Raw genomic sequence first — 12,855 nt, 5'->3', positions numbered from 1 at the left:
ACCTTCAAAAGTGCGCAGCGCACGCCAAAATCCTACTGGCGCACGGCCAGCGCACCCTATGCTAAAGACAGGGTGCGCAGATCGCAAGCGTCCATGTGCGATAGTAGGCGCCGATGACAGGATGGGGCGGGCAGGGAGCGGGCAGGGGGCGGGGCTTGGCGGCGCCGTGTCGAATAAACGCTAGTGTGAAACTAGCCTAATACTGTGTGAGGGCTGCTCTGTATTTACTATTCATCCTATTACATTTCTTATCAGTGTCAGGTGAATACTAAAAGGGTCATAATACTAAGGACCGTTTTGTTTTTTTAAAATGCCGCCCAAAAAACGACCATCTATTGGGCAAGTTCATTTTTGATAAAAAAAAAAAATAGTTGTAATAGTTTATACTACATAATATGTATTGAATATGCAAAATCACTAAAAATGTTGAAATAAAAAAAAAGTTGTTCACATCAATGTTATGACAAATTAGTAAAATGGCAAAATAATAAAAGTTTAAAGTGGAAAAAAAAATTTACTGTAGCAATCTGAAAATGTCAATTTCAGGGTGACATTGAAAATTTTAACTTTAGCTACCATAACCAACAAATTTACCATATATGATACCTTCCCTCACGTAATCTCCGGTCCTCCCAAGACCTCCTTCTCTCCTCCACACTTATTCGCTCCTCATCCAACTGCCTCCAAGACTTCTCCCGAACTGCCCCTGTCCTCTGGAATTCTTTGCCCCAACAAGTCCAACTGTCAACCACATTTGGATCCTTCACATGGAACCTGAAAACCCACCTCTTCAAGAAAGCCTACAGCCTGCAATGACCCGCTACCTCCTTCTCTCTCACCACTACCGGAGATAACACCTCAACCAACACCGGAACTGCTCCAACCCACCAACCTACTGTCTCCTTCCCCACCATCCTGTAGCATGTAAGGCTGAAAGAGCAGGGTCCTCTCCCCTCTATCAGTCTGTCATTGTTAGTTTGTTTACTGTAAGTGATATCTGTAATTTGTATGTAACCCCATATGTACAGCACCATGGAATCAATGGTGCTATAAAAATAAATAATAATAAACATTTTCAGAGAGTGAAGCCGTCGGTATTCTACTAGTACCTAATATACCAGGGACGTAACAGGCTACCATTGGGCACAAAGCAAAATGTAGGGTCCCACGTTATCATAACCAGAGTAAGTTTAGAAAAATGTTTGATTATTTTGGCCTTTCTAATGCCGAGGCTGAAGATCCCCCATATACAGACTAATGTCAGCCACACCCAACAATGTCGATGGGTTCGGCCGACACTCTAATGTGTATGTGGGCGCAGGTCAACTGAGGCCTCAATGGAGGCCTTTGTATTGCAGCATGAGTGCTGTGGGGTGTCTGCCTCTACCCCTGCTGACAATCACTTCAGCACTGGTGATCGTATGGCGCTGTTCCTTTAGAGTACCGTAAGTGACCCACTAAGAGGCCCGCCATGATGTGGCCATGATATAGCGCCGACATATTCCGCCCAATTCAAATAATCATATTCCGCAGCACTTTACATTTTAGAGGGGACTTGTACAGAAATAACAGTAATCACATAGGTCATAACAGATACTAAGAGGAATGTGGACCCTGCTCACAAGCTTACAATCTATGAGGAAAAAAAGGAGACACGAAAGGTGGGTGGTAACAGTTGCCTTCACTGTTCTGACCAGCAACAGTGTTGAGGCATGTGGGAACATGATGCGAGGAACCTGGTTATGGTAAAACTTTGTACTGTGCCACACAGGGATAGTTAGGTTAATGTGTTGAGGCGGTAGGCCAGTCTGAATAAATGCGTTTTTAGGGCATGCTTAAAATTGTAGGGATTGAGGACTAATTGTATTGACCTGGGTAGTGCATTCCAAAGAATTGGTGCAGCACGTGTAAAGTCATGGAGACGGGAGTGGGAGGTTCTGATTGAGGACGTTAACCTCAGGTCATCAGCAGAATGGAGGGCACAGGTAGGGTAGTAGACTGAGATGAGGGAGGAGATATAGGCTGGAGCTGAGCCGTGGAGTGCTTTGTGGGTGAGGGCAATAAGTTTGTACTGGATTCTGGAGTGGATGGGTAACCAGTGTAATGACTGGCACAAGGTAGAGGCATCGGAGAATGATCCTGGCTGTAGCATTTAAGACAGATTGGAGGGGGGAAAGTTTGGTAAGAGAAAGACCGATTAGTAGAAAGTTACAATAGTCAAGACGAGAATGAATAAGAGAAACAGTAAGAGTTTTTGCAGAATCAAAAGTAAGAAAAGATCAAATTCTGGAAATGTTTTTGAGATGCAGATAAGAGCAAGCCTGTGATCGGATGGGGGGTGAAAGCTCGGAGTCAAGTATGACCCCAAGACACCGGGCATATTGCTGGGGAGTTATATTAGAACCACACACCGAAATGGCAACGGCATAGGTACATTAGTAGAGGGAGGAAACACGAGGAGTTTAGTCTTTGACAGGTTCAGTTTCAAGTAGAGGGAGGACATGATGTTAGAGACAGCATTTAGACAATCACTGGTGTTTTCTAAAAAGGCAGACGTGATGTCAGGAGAAGCATATAATTGGGTGTTATCAGCATAGAGATGGTACTGGAAACCAAGTCTACTGATTGTTTGACCAATAGGGGCAGTATACAAAGAGAATAGAAGGGGGCTTAGAACTGATCCTTGAGGAACCCCAAAAGTAAGTGGAAAATGAGAGGAGAAGGAGCCAGCAAAAGATACAGTGAAGGAGCGGTCAGAGAGATAGGAGGAGTGTTATGAGCTCATTTTCTCCTTCACCTTTGATGTCCGAGGAACTCCCTCTGCTGGTGAAAGGAGGTAGTGAAATTGATTTGGATGGCAAAAACCTGTCATCTGAACAGGTGGAGTGTGATTGGACATCCGGAATCTGAGTGGATATGAGGCCGCCGACGCCCTGCTGGGTTGCTGGTGTTCCTCTCTGCTCTGAACTCTGGCCTCCAGTTTAGTCCAGTCTACTAAAGCTAAGTTTTTGCTCTGCTATTTTTCCATGAGATTTTGTCTGGTTTACTTAGTGTTTGTGTTCAGCCAGCCCTGGTTGGGACTGGCTGAACGCCATTTTTGTCTCTGATCAGTTTCTCTCTTTGCTCTGTTTTCAGAATATACCTGAGTGCTGATATAGTGATTTTGAAGTCTAGTGACTTCAGGGCCTTTTCTATCAGACGTGTTGGACATTATTTTTGGCAGGGTTTTTGCGTGATTGCAGACAGTTGCTTTTTTTTCCTGTCCTATCTAGTTAGTGAGGGCCCCATCGTTTGCTCAGCCTGTCTTTCTGTCTGTGTTTGTGTTTTCATCTGTTTTCACCGTCAATACATGTTGGGGGCTGTCTATTGCTTTGGGGTCTGCTCTGGGGCAGTTTAGATTTCCCCTTTCTTTAGGTTTATTTAGTTCTCCGGCTGTGAACGATGTGTCTAGGACCACCGTAGGAACACCCCACGGCACTGTTAGTTGTTGTGAATAGGATCAGGGGTCTGCAATCCACTAGCTACCAACCTCTCCGGTTTTCTGGACTTAGCTTGTATTTGTTTTTTCCTCCTCCGATGACTCATTCATAACAGAGGAGAACAAGGAGAGTACTGCGTCCTTGAGGCCGATGGAGCGGAGCATAGTGAGGGGGAACTGATGATCCACAGTGTTGAATGATGCGGAGAGATCTAGAAGAATTAGCATGGAGTAGTGACCATTAGATTTAGCTGTTAGTAGATCATTAGAGACTTTAGTGAGAGTAGTTTCAGAAGAGGGTAAAGAGCGGAAACCGGATTGTAGAGGATCAAAAAGAGTTATCAGGGAGATAGCGGATAAGACGGGAGTGGACCAGGCATTGCAGGAGTTTAGAGATGAAGGGAAGATTAGAGACAGGTCTATAGTTAGCGGCACAGTTTTGGTCGAGGGATGGTTTTTTAAGTAATGGATGTATGATGGCATGCTTAAATGAGGAGGGAAAGATACCAGAAGAGAGAGAGAGAGGTTAAATATTTTTGTTAGGTGGGCGGTGACAGCAGAGGAAAGGGACTGGAGGAGATGTGACGGAATTGGGTCACTGGTGCAAGTGGTTGGGCGAGAAGATGCAAGGAGCCTGATTACTACTTCTGTGACTGGTTCAAAATCAGAGAGTGAGCTAGCTGCACTGGGGGAGGAAGGAAGATGCATGGTATGAGGTGATTGGGAGATAATTTCCTGTCGGATATGGTCGATTTTTTTCTTTGAAGTAATTGGCCAGATCATCGGCTCGAAGATCCGTGGTTGGGGCCTGCACTTTTGGGTTGAGTAGGGAATGAAAAGTGTCAAAGAGACGTTTAGGGTTCTTGGACAGTGAGGTAATGAGGGTGTTGAAATAGGTTTGTTTGGAGAGGTGAAGGGCAGTGTTGTATGTTCTAAGCATAAACTTATAATGGATGAAATCTTTGTGTATGTTGTATTTTCTCCACAGAGGTTCGGCGCACCTGGAGCACCGCTGCAGGAAACGTGTTTGCAGGGTGTGCCAGGGTTGTCACCATCTGTATCATGTTCTATGTATAGGAGGTGAAATTTCATCCAGGGCACTTTGCACTGAAGCATTACAGTGAAACATTTCAGAGTCAGGACATGAGAGGTAGGAGATAGAAACTCATGAAGAACTTGCAGACATCATTGGCCCCTGAGTGTTAATGGCCTGTGTGTTTCTATAAGTATGGAAAGTCAGGGTGACCTGAGTGGGGTAGCAGTCTTGATAGAGAATGAGAGATGGTTGTGGTCAGAGAGGGGGAGAGGAGTTTGTGAAATCATCCACTGAGCAAAGCCGAGAGAAGACCAAGTCGAGGGAGTTTCCGTCTTTATGCGTTGGAGAGTTCGTAAGCTGCCAAAGGCCGAAAGAGGAGGTTAGGGATAAAAGTTTAGTAGCAGATGGGGAGAGGGGAAGAGCGATGGGGATGTTGAAATCACCCATGATGAGGGTGGGTGTTATGAATGGGAAACCGAGGGGAAAAAAAAAAAAGACGCGCTAAGTCTCAGAAAACCAGAGAAGTTGGTAACTATGCAGATTGCAGATCCCTAATCTTACCCGCACAACTAGCAGCAGTCGTGGAGCGTTCCTATGTTGGCCCTAGACGCCTTGTCACAACCGGAGAACTACATAAGCCTAAAGCAGGAAGAGAGGAAAACTAACTGCCCCAGAGCAGACCCCAAAGGAAAGACAGCCCCCCACATGTATTGACGGTGAAACAAGATGAAAATACAAACAAAAGCAGGAAAATAGGCTGAGCAAACGATGGAGCCCGGCTAACTAAAAAGGACAGAAAAGGAAAGACACTGTCTGCAATCTGCCAAAAAAAAAAAACCTACAAAAATATTGTCCAAAACTTCTGATAGCAAAATTAACCCTGAAGTCACTAGACTTCTAAACCTATATCAGTACTCTGAAATATTCTGAAACAGAGAAAAAAAAGAGGCCAATCTAATAAGGGACAAAAAGCAGATTGGCAAATACTGATTAATAGGAGTGGAATTTCAGCATAGCCCCAGCAGGGGCAGGCTGAATACACAAAAAACTGAATTGACCAACAAGCGCAAGTGTGAACATTAGCAAAAAACAAACAACTTGAGAAGACTGGAAGAGAGCTGAAGTCCAGGACCTGCGAAGCAGACTGAATCACCAGCACCCGGATAGGGCGTCGGCTGTCTTATATCCAGTCTGATACTCCAGAGATCCAATCGTTATCTTCCTCATCAGGTGGCAGATCACTACCACTTAAACCAACCGCACTACCTCCTGTCACCACCAGAGGGAGAACGGAAGGGGAACTCAACTGGTGGAGCAGAAAATGAGTTCATGACCGGTGGGGATGTCACAGGAGAGAAAATGCGGAAGCCAGGTGGCAGTCTGATCAGAACTACTAACAAACATGTTCAGTTTTGTAATTTTTTGCTTAGCTACAATAGATCAATGTTTAAGGTTTGGCTGTGCGATACATGTCACTTTCTACAGCTTTGGCGTACTACGTGGCCGGTCCCCTCTTTGTTTATTACTTGGACCAGGAGGTCAAAATTAGCAGTAGACCGCAAGAGGGGCACTGCAGGTTATTGCTCTCAGCTCAGTTTGAAAACATGTGAAAGGTGAGGGTATTTTCAGCTCCTTTCACTTGGTGTTGGTGCTGTGTGGTGGCCACTGCTGTTGCCTTGCCCCATGGGTGCTGTGGGGCATCAGGTCACTCACTCCGCTGGTGCGCTACGGCTCTTGCAGTGGTCGGTGCATGCTGCGGCACCTTTAACCACTTTACCCCCCAAGAGTGTTTGCACCTTAACGACCAGGACAAATTTTACAATTCTGACCACTGTCACTTTATGAGGTAATAACTCTGGAAAGCTTCTATGGATCACAGTGATTCGGGTATTGTTTTATTCGTGACATGTTGTACTTCACGATAGTGGTAAAATATCTTCGATATGACATGTTTATTTGTGGTGAAAAAATGGAAATTTGGCTAAAATTTGACAAATGTAGCAATTTTAAAACTTTAAATTTTATGCTCCTAAATCAGAGAGTCATGTCACACAAAGTAGTTAATAATAATTCCCATAAGTCCACTTTACATCAGCACAAATTTTTAAAAAAAGGTAATTTTTTTTTTTGTTAGGAAGCTACAAAAGGGTTGAAAGCTGACCAGCGATTTCTCATTTTTACAAGAAAATTGGCAAAAACATTTTTTTGAGGGGGCTACATTATAGTCTATGGGGGGGGGGGCTACGCCAACCCTGCTACATACGGCAATTAAGACATGTAATACCTTATATTATACCGTGATATTAGCGTGTTTTATTGCACAATTGGTGGTCATTAATTTACTTCTATGTAGCTACATAGTGGGCCCCAAAAATGATTTTCTCTGGTGGGCCCCAGACCGAAGCTGGCCGCCATAGATCAATGAAGTAGTTCAGATGTCTTTCTGCAGCTATGGTGACATTTTACTTAAACTGGCAGACTGACAAGAATATTTAAAGACCAATAATATATATTACAGAACCTTAATGGAAAAAATGTAACATATAATAACCAAACGCAACAATTAAATCCAGTGTTTTCCAATGACGGGCATATACAATTTATAGCGTTTGATACTTCTTGATTTCACGTTAAATCCAACCTGGAAACCCACCTCAATCACTAAATGATTCCATAACCATTTGCATTTATAATACGTTAATATAACTCCAAAAGCCTCCTTTTTTCCACAGCGACAGGAAATGACTGTCTCCCATTTACAGCATGGCTTCAATTATGCTAATGAAATAAAGATGCCACTAATAAAGATGCGGGGCTTTCTTCCTTAGAAGGCAAAGGCAGATTATTCACCCATGCCCAATTAACACTCCTTTCCGGCATAACCATTCTAACAATGAATTAGCAACTTTTTTATTTGCTACTAAATTCTTGGCTTATAGCGGATATTCATCATTTTTTGGTTTAACAGTGTTGCAAACTAAACAAAAGTTCTATTGAAATCTTCATTATATTCAACTCGGCTCAGGTAAAAGTGAAGTTTGCTTGCCGGTCTAATGATTCTATAGCAGGTATTAAATGGGAGCTAAAAAGGGGTGTGGTGTAGTAACCACTGTATCCGCTAGGGGGTGCTGTGTGGATGTCCTAGGAGAGAGAATGAATGACAGAATACTGAATGACCGTTGTGTATCTCAAGGTGGGTGGCCTTGAGATGGAGACTTATGTGTCTGTTGATCAGCAGTGATACTGCTGAGGTGCGGTTTCAATGTGTCCGGGAGAAGTCTCCAGGTAGCTGGGGAGACGGGCGGAACTAGTTACCTACAAATCCACCCAGGGGTGTGGTTAAGAACGATATTGTTAAGAGTGTGAGAATGGTTCAAGGACCTGTGATGAGATCATAGCCATGTGACCCGGTGGGCGTGGCTACAGACCATATAAGGTGGCCAGGGTAGGTCACATGGGTGAATGCTGGGACCCGTTTGGTCCGTTGTGGAAGGTCCCGCTGGGAGATGTGTCTCCTTTTCCTGACAGCACGTGAATGCTGGGTTAAAAGGATGCACGTGCCTGATGATTCCCTGGAGGGAATGGATGTCTGCAGCATGATGAAGGAACTATGAGGAAACCCTGAAGTGGGTGAGATATCTGAGGCTGAAGAGCCAGCGTGTGCTTAACCTGTGTGACCACAGGGATTACAGAGCTGAACTCTGTCATGGACGCTATGCTGATGCTATGAACTGTATGTTACTGCTGTGGGTTTATGATGCTGAATAAACCGCATGGACTATAATTGTTTTATGAAAAACCCCTGCCGGATCGTGTGTTGTGGCGGCTAAGCGAGTATCCCCTACTTGAATAACAGCGCTACCTTACAGGGGATAAACAAGCAAAGCAAACACACTACATAACCATTTCTCAGACATTGCTTTAAAGGGTTGGTCCAGCCTTATCACAAGACAGCAGACTTGAGAATCCTCACATTAAGTGCAGCGCCTGTTGCAAGGATTCTCAAGTGCCGATGCCGATACAGAGCGACACATTCCAAATAGAAGTGTGCGCCTGCCCACCTCTAGTCAGAATGTAGCCAGGAGCGTGCATTTGTTACGCTTGCGGTCACATGTCAGCTTGGTCTCCTAGCCACCATCAAGATCTAAACGCTCATTTCTGCAGGAAAAAGAAAGCATTACATGTGGCAGATTTATTTGCTAAGCCAACAGCCATATTGGTCATTAGTCTCCATTCTAGCCGGCAGATAAAGGTCCTGGGAGGGACCTTCTGCTATTAATTTTAGAGACATAGAAAAGACTAGTAAGACCATATGTTCGTACAGGTTGTGTGTGAAAAGAGAGGTACACTTTGATAATCATAAATGATTAAATCTTCAAGTGCTACAAGGTAGTCTATGTGATGTAAAGGGAATCTGTCTCTAGGGTCATCCCTCCCAAGTATGGGCATGTAGGTCATAGAAGGTTTAATAAAATGATACCTTGATATCGGTAATCTGAGGTCTTATGCCAGAGAAATTCATGCTTTTTACACGTAAGTGAGCTGTTCGGATCTACAGGCCGGACACTGATCTGCATGATTATAACTGAAAAGGAAGTTACCAGAGTGAGATGCATAGATGAGAAGAGCAGACTGTCAGTCGCTACATGTCTCACATTGGTAACTCCCTTTTCATTTATAATAATCTCTGGAGGCAGATTCTCGTGCAGATTAGTGTCCGGACCAGAAGTCTTTACACATTTATCTAAAATAAATAAAAATGCAAAACCTTAATTTCTCTGGAAGAGGACATCGGATCACAGATACCAAGGTTGCATTTTTTTCAAGCTTCCTATGACCTCCATGCTGATATGATCCTTGATCCAACTGACAAATTCCCTCTAAAAGCTCATCTTTGTCCTCACTATGTTCTACTAGTGATAAGGGTCAAGAAGCCAGGTCTAGCTCAGAGACCCCACCAATATTTTCTGGTTGGTCATTCCAGTTAAAGGCGACAGCGAGGAGGCGATTACCTGTTTTTCCGGCCCCACTTTCACCAGTGATGAGAATGCACTGATCTTTATCTTGGTCTCTTAGAGAACGATAGGCTTCATCAGAAAGCGCATAGCTGAAATATAGAAGCACAGAACACTTACATTACAGGATGTCGGGATATACGAATCCTAAATAGGGAATGTACCGTAATTAAAAGCTACTCGTTATCATCAGTCTGCAGATATTCCAATATTATTGAGATAAGTAGATCCATTTTTTTTTTTTTTTCTTCACAAATTTCTTTAGGGGGAATGTTAAAACTGGGATGTACGTCCAAACCATTATTCCATTCACCTCCAAAAAGGTCTCATGTCATATCATCGTAGAACACCATATGATAAAGGGTTTAAAGGCTGCAAGACCTGCTCCTCCCTCACCCACCCGCAGAGAGACCTGCCCTCACCGTATGGGGGCACAGGGACTCCCATGCATGGCAACACAAGATCCATTCATTCCATTAAATAAATACCCAAGACAACTCTTTTGGAAGAAATTGCCGTGATGTTTATTCTGGGTTACTTAAAAGGTTAAATAATACACCACTTTTATAACTCAACTCATAGATATCCAAAGTTAACCACCATAAAATCTAAATCTGCCCAAATAATGGGCGATTTCCCCACAAACAAAAACATCACGACATAAGAAAAAATTACAACCTAGGGGAGGGTGGGATCTTCAGTTTCTTCTCAAAAACCACGATATGAGGAAAACAGCTAAAGACAGGGCTATTTATATCTTCAAAGTGCCTGCCAATGTCCAGATAAACCAATCAAAAAACGTTAAAAAGGCGCAAAAAGAACTGGTTGTGACCGGTTTTAATTGCTCACGGTATAAACACAGCTGACAAGTTGACCTTAGTTTAACCCTGATATGACAAACTATACTTGTAATAGAATAGATTAGCTTATAGGGCCTATGTTGCCACGAGACCCCCGCCTTTATTTTATTATTGTGGACGGGGGAGGGATGTCATTCTCTCCGATTCCTGGTAGCACTTGGGGCTTGTTCAGAAACTGCATTAGTGCCACTTTTGTTTTTCCCGTGCGTTTTACAGTACTAACAAAGCAAATTAAAGTTTCCGGAACCGCATGAACACACTGCTCATTTTTGTCCAGGATTTGATCAAAGAATTTTCTTTACGTCTGCAGCATGTCAATTCTTTAAGAGCTTTTCAAATGAATGGGGAAATAAAAAACACAAGAAAAACGCATAAAAAAAAAAATGTGTAAAAAATGTGCGGACTTCACACAACTTTTTTCCTACCAACACATTGGATTTTGCTGCAGAAAAGCTGCTTCAAATACTCAACATGTGCAAATACCCCAAAGCTATAATCACAATGCTATGTTAACTCATCAGTGACCGAGCAAATTTTGACCTTAACGACCAGGCCAATTTTTACAATTTTGACCACTTTGAGCTCATAGCTCTGGAACGCTTCAATAAATTCACCTGATTCTGAGATGGTTTTTTGTGACATATTGTACTTCATGTCAGTGTAAAACTTCTTCGATATAACTTGCGTTTATGCAAAAATGAAAAGTTGGCAAAAATTTGGAAAATTTAGTAATTTTCTAACTTTTAAATTTTGTACCCTTAACTCAGAGAGATGTCACACAAAATAGTTAAACATTTCCCACATGACAACTTTACATCAGCACAATTTTTGAAAAAAAAACAAAACTTTTTTGTTAGGACATTATAAGGGTTAAAATTTGAGCAGCGATTTCATTTTTCCAACAGAATTTACAAAACCATTTTTTTATGAACCACCTCATATTTGAAGTGAGTTTTGGGCTCAAAATAACAGAAAGTACCCAAAAGTGACACCATTCTAAAAACTGCATCCCTCAAGGTGCTCAAAACCACATTCAAGAAGTTTATGAACCCTTCAGGTGCTTCACGAGAACTAAAGCAATGTGGAAGGAAAAAATTAACATTTTACTTTTTTCACAAAAAAAATTACTTTAGTCGCAAACTTTATTTTCACAAGGGTAACAGGAGAAAATGGACCACAAAATTTGTTGATCAATTTCTCCTGAGTACACAGATATGCCGTATGTGGGGGTAAACCACTGTTTGGGCGCATGGCAGGGCTCAGAAGGGAGTGATCACAGTTTGACTTATTTAACCCAAAATTGGCTGGAATCAACATCACGTTTGGAGACCCCCTAATGTACCTAAACAGTGATACCCCCAATTCTAACACAGCCCTACCCGTAACACCCACACTCTTGCGCGGTACCACCAGCGGAACACAGTCACACTGCGCCAATGTCAATTCCGCGCAGACGCAGTGAATCATTCGGCTGATCCCGGCGGCAGATGCGCGACGTGTCTACAGACCGAGGAATCCGGTCACATTAAGGCTGTGTGCCCACGATGCGATTTTTAAGCGTTTTTGCCGCGATTTTCGGATCGAAAACGTTTAAAAAACTCGTACAGAACGCACCCCATGCATTCCTATGGCATTCCGCACATGCTGTGCTTTTTTCCGCAGCGGGATCGCATCACGGAAAAAAACAGCATGCTCATTCTTTTTGCAGAATCGCAAAGAATTGCCGCGATTCCACACCCATAGGAATGCATGAGAACCGCTTACTACACGCATGTGGCTATGCCTACCATGCGCAAAGTTAAGAGTGTCATGAGCGGATGGTACCCACTGTGTGGAGAGGAGACTGTCCTCCAGGCCCCAGGTACCATACCCCTGGGGGGGGAAAAAAAAAAAATAAATAAAAAAAAAAAATCGGGGTATATTTACCTTCCGGCGTCACGCGCAGCCTTCCCGGGCCACAGCGTTCCCAGTAACGTCTTACGGCAAGGACCTGTGATGACGTAGTCTCACGTTACGCTAGCGGTCTCGTGAGATCACTATAGCAACGCGAGACCAACGTCATCACAGGTCTCGCAAGGCATCGCTGGGAACGGGAGCGTCGCTGAGGCTGCGCGGGACGTCGGAAGGTAAATATACCCCGATTTTTTATTTTATCATTCTTTTACTATTGATGCCGCATAGGCAGCCTCAATAGTAAAAAGCTGGTCACACTTGTCAAACACTATGTTTGACCAACCTGTCAATCACGTTCCAAGCGATGTTTCAAATCGCTTGGAAAGTGCTTGAATTTCGCACGCAAAAATCGCGGCAGAAACGTGAACATAATCGTGGTAAAAACGAGCGTTTTCTGGGAAGGAGTCCGGTTTTGAGTGTCTGGTTTAAAACGCTACGTGGGCACATAGCCTCAAGGGGATTTCCCACGAACGAAAGTTAATTTTAAAAATTGTCTGTGTCTGACAGTGTATG

At 43.4% G+C, this 12,855-nt stretch overlaps 1 protein-coding gene across 4 annotated transcripts in view; it reads right to left on the bottom strand.

Annotated features, from left to right (window-relative positions):
• MYO1B (myosin IB) overlaps positions 1 to 12,855 on the bottom strand; it is a 305,050-nt gene that overhangs the window by 161,690 nt on the left and 130,505 nt on the right. For all 4 annotated transcript variants that reach the window (XM_073546692.1, XM_073546694.1, XM_073546695.1 and 1 more), the window contains exon 4: positions 9,527 to 9,621. In XM_073546692.1, coding sequence (XP_073402793.1) covers positions 9,527 to 9,621 — 95 coding nt within the window. The remainder of the gene's footprint in view (positions 1 to 9,526; positions 9,622 to 12,855) is intronic.

The sequence above is a fragment of the Dendrobates tinctorius genome, unplaced genomic scaffold, assembly GCF_039654945.1.
Source record: "Dendrobates tinctorius isolate UK_male_01 unplaced genomic scaffold, ASM3965494v1 ptg000150l, whole genome shotgun sequence".
Classification (NCBI taxonomy): Eukaryota; Metazoa; Chordata; class Amphibia; order Anura; family Dendrobatidae; genus Dendrobates; species Dendrobates tinctorius.
This window is presented reverse-complemented; position numbering and strand designations above follow the sequence as displayed.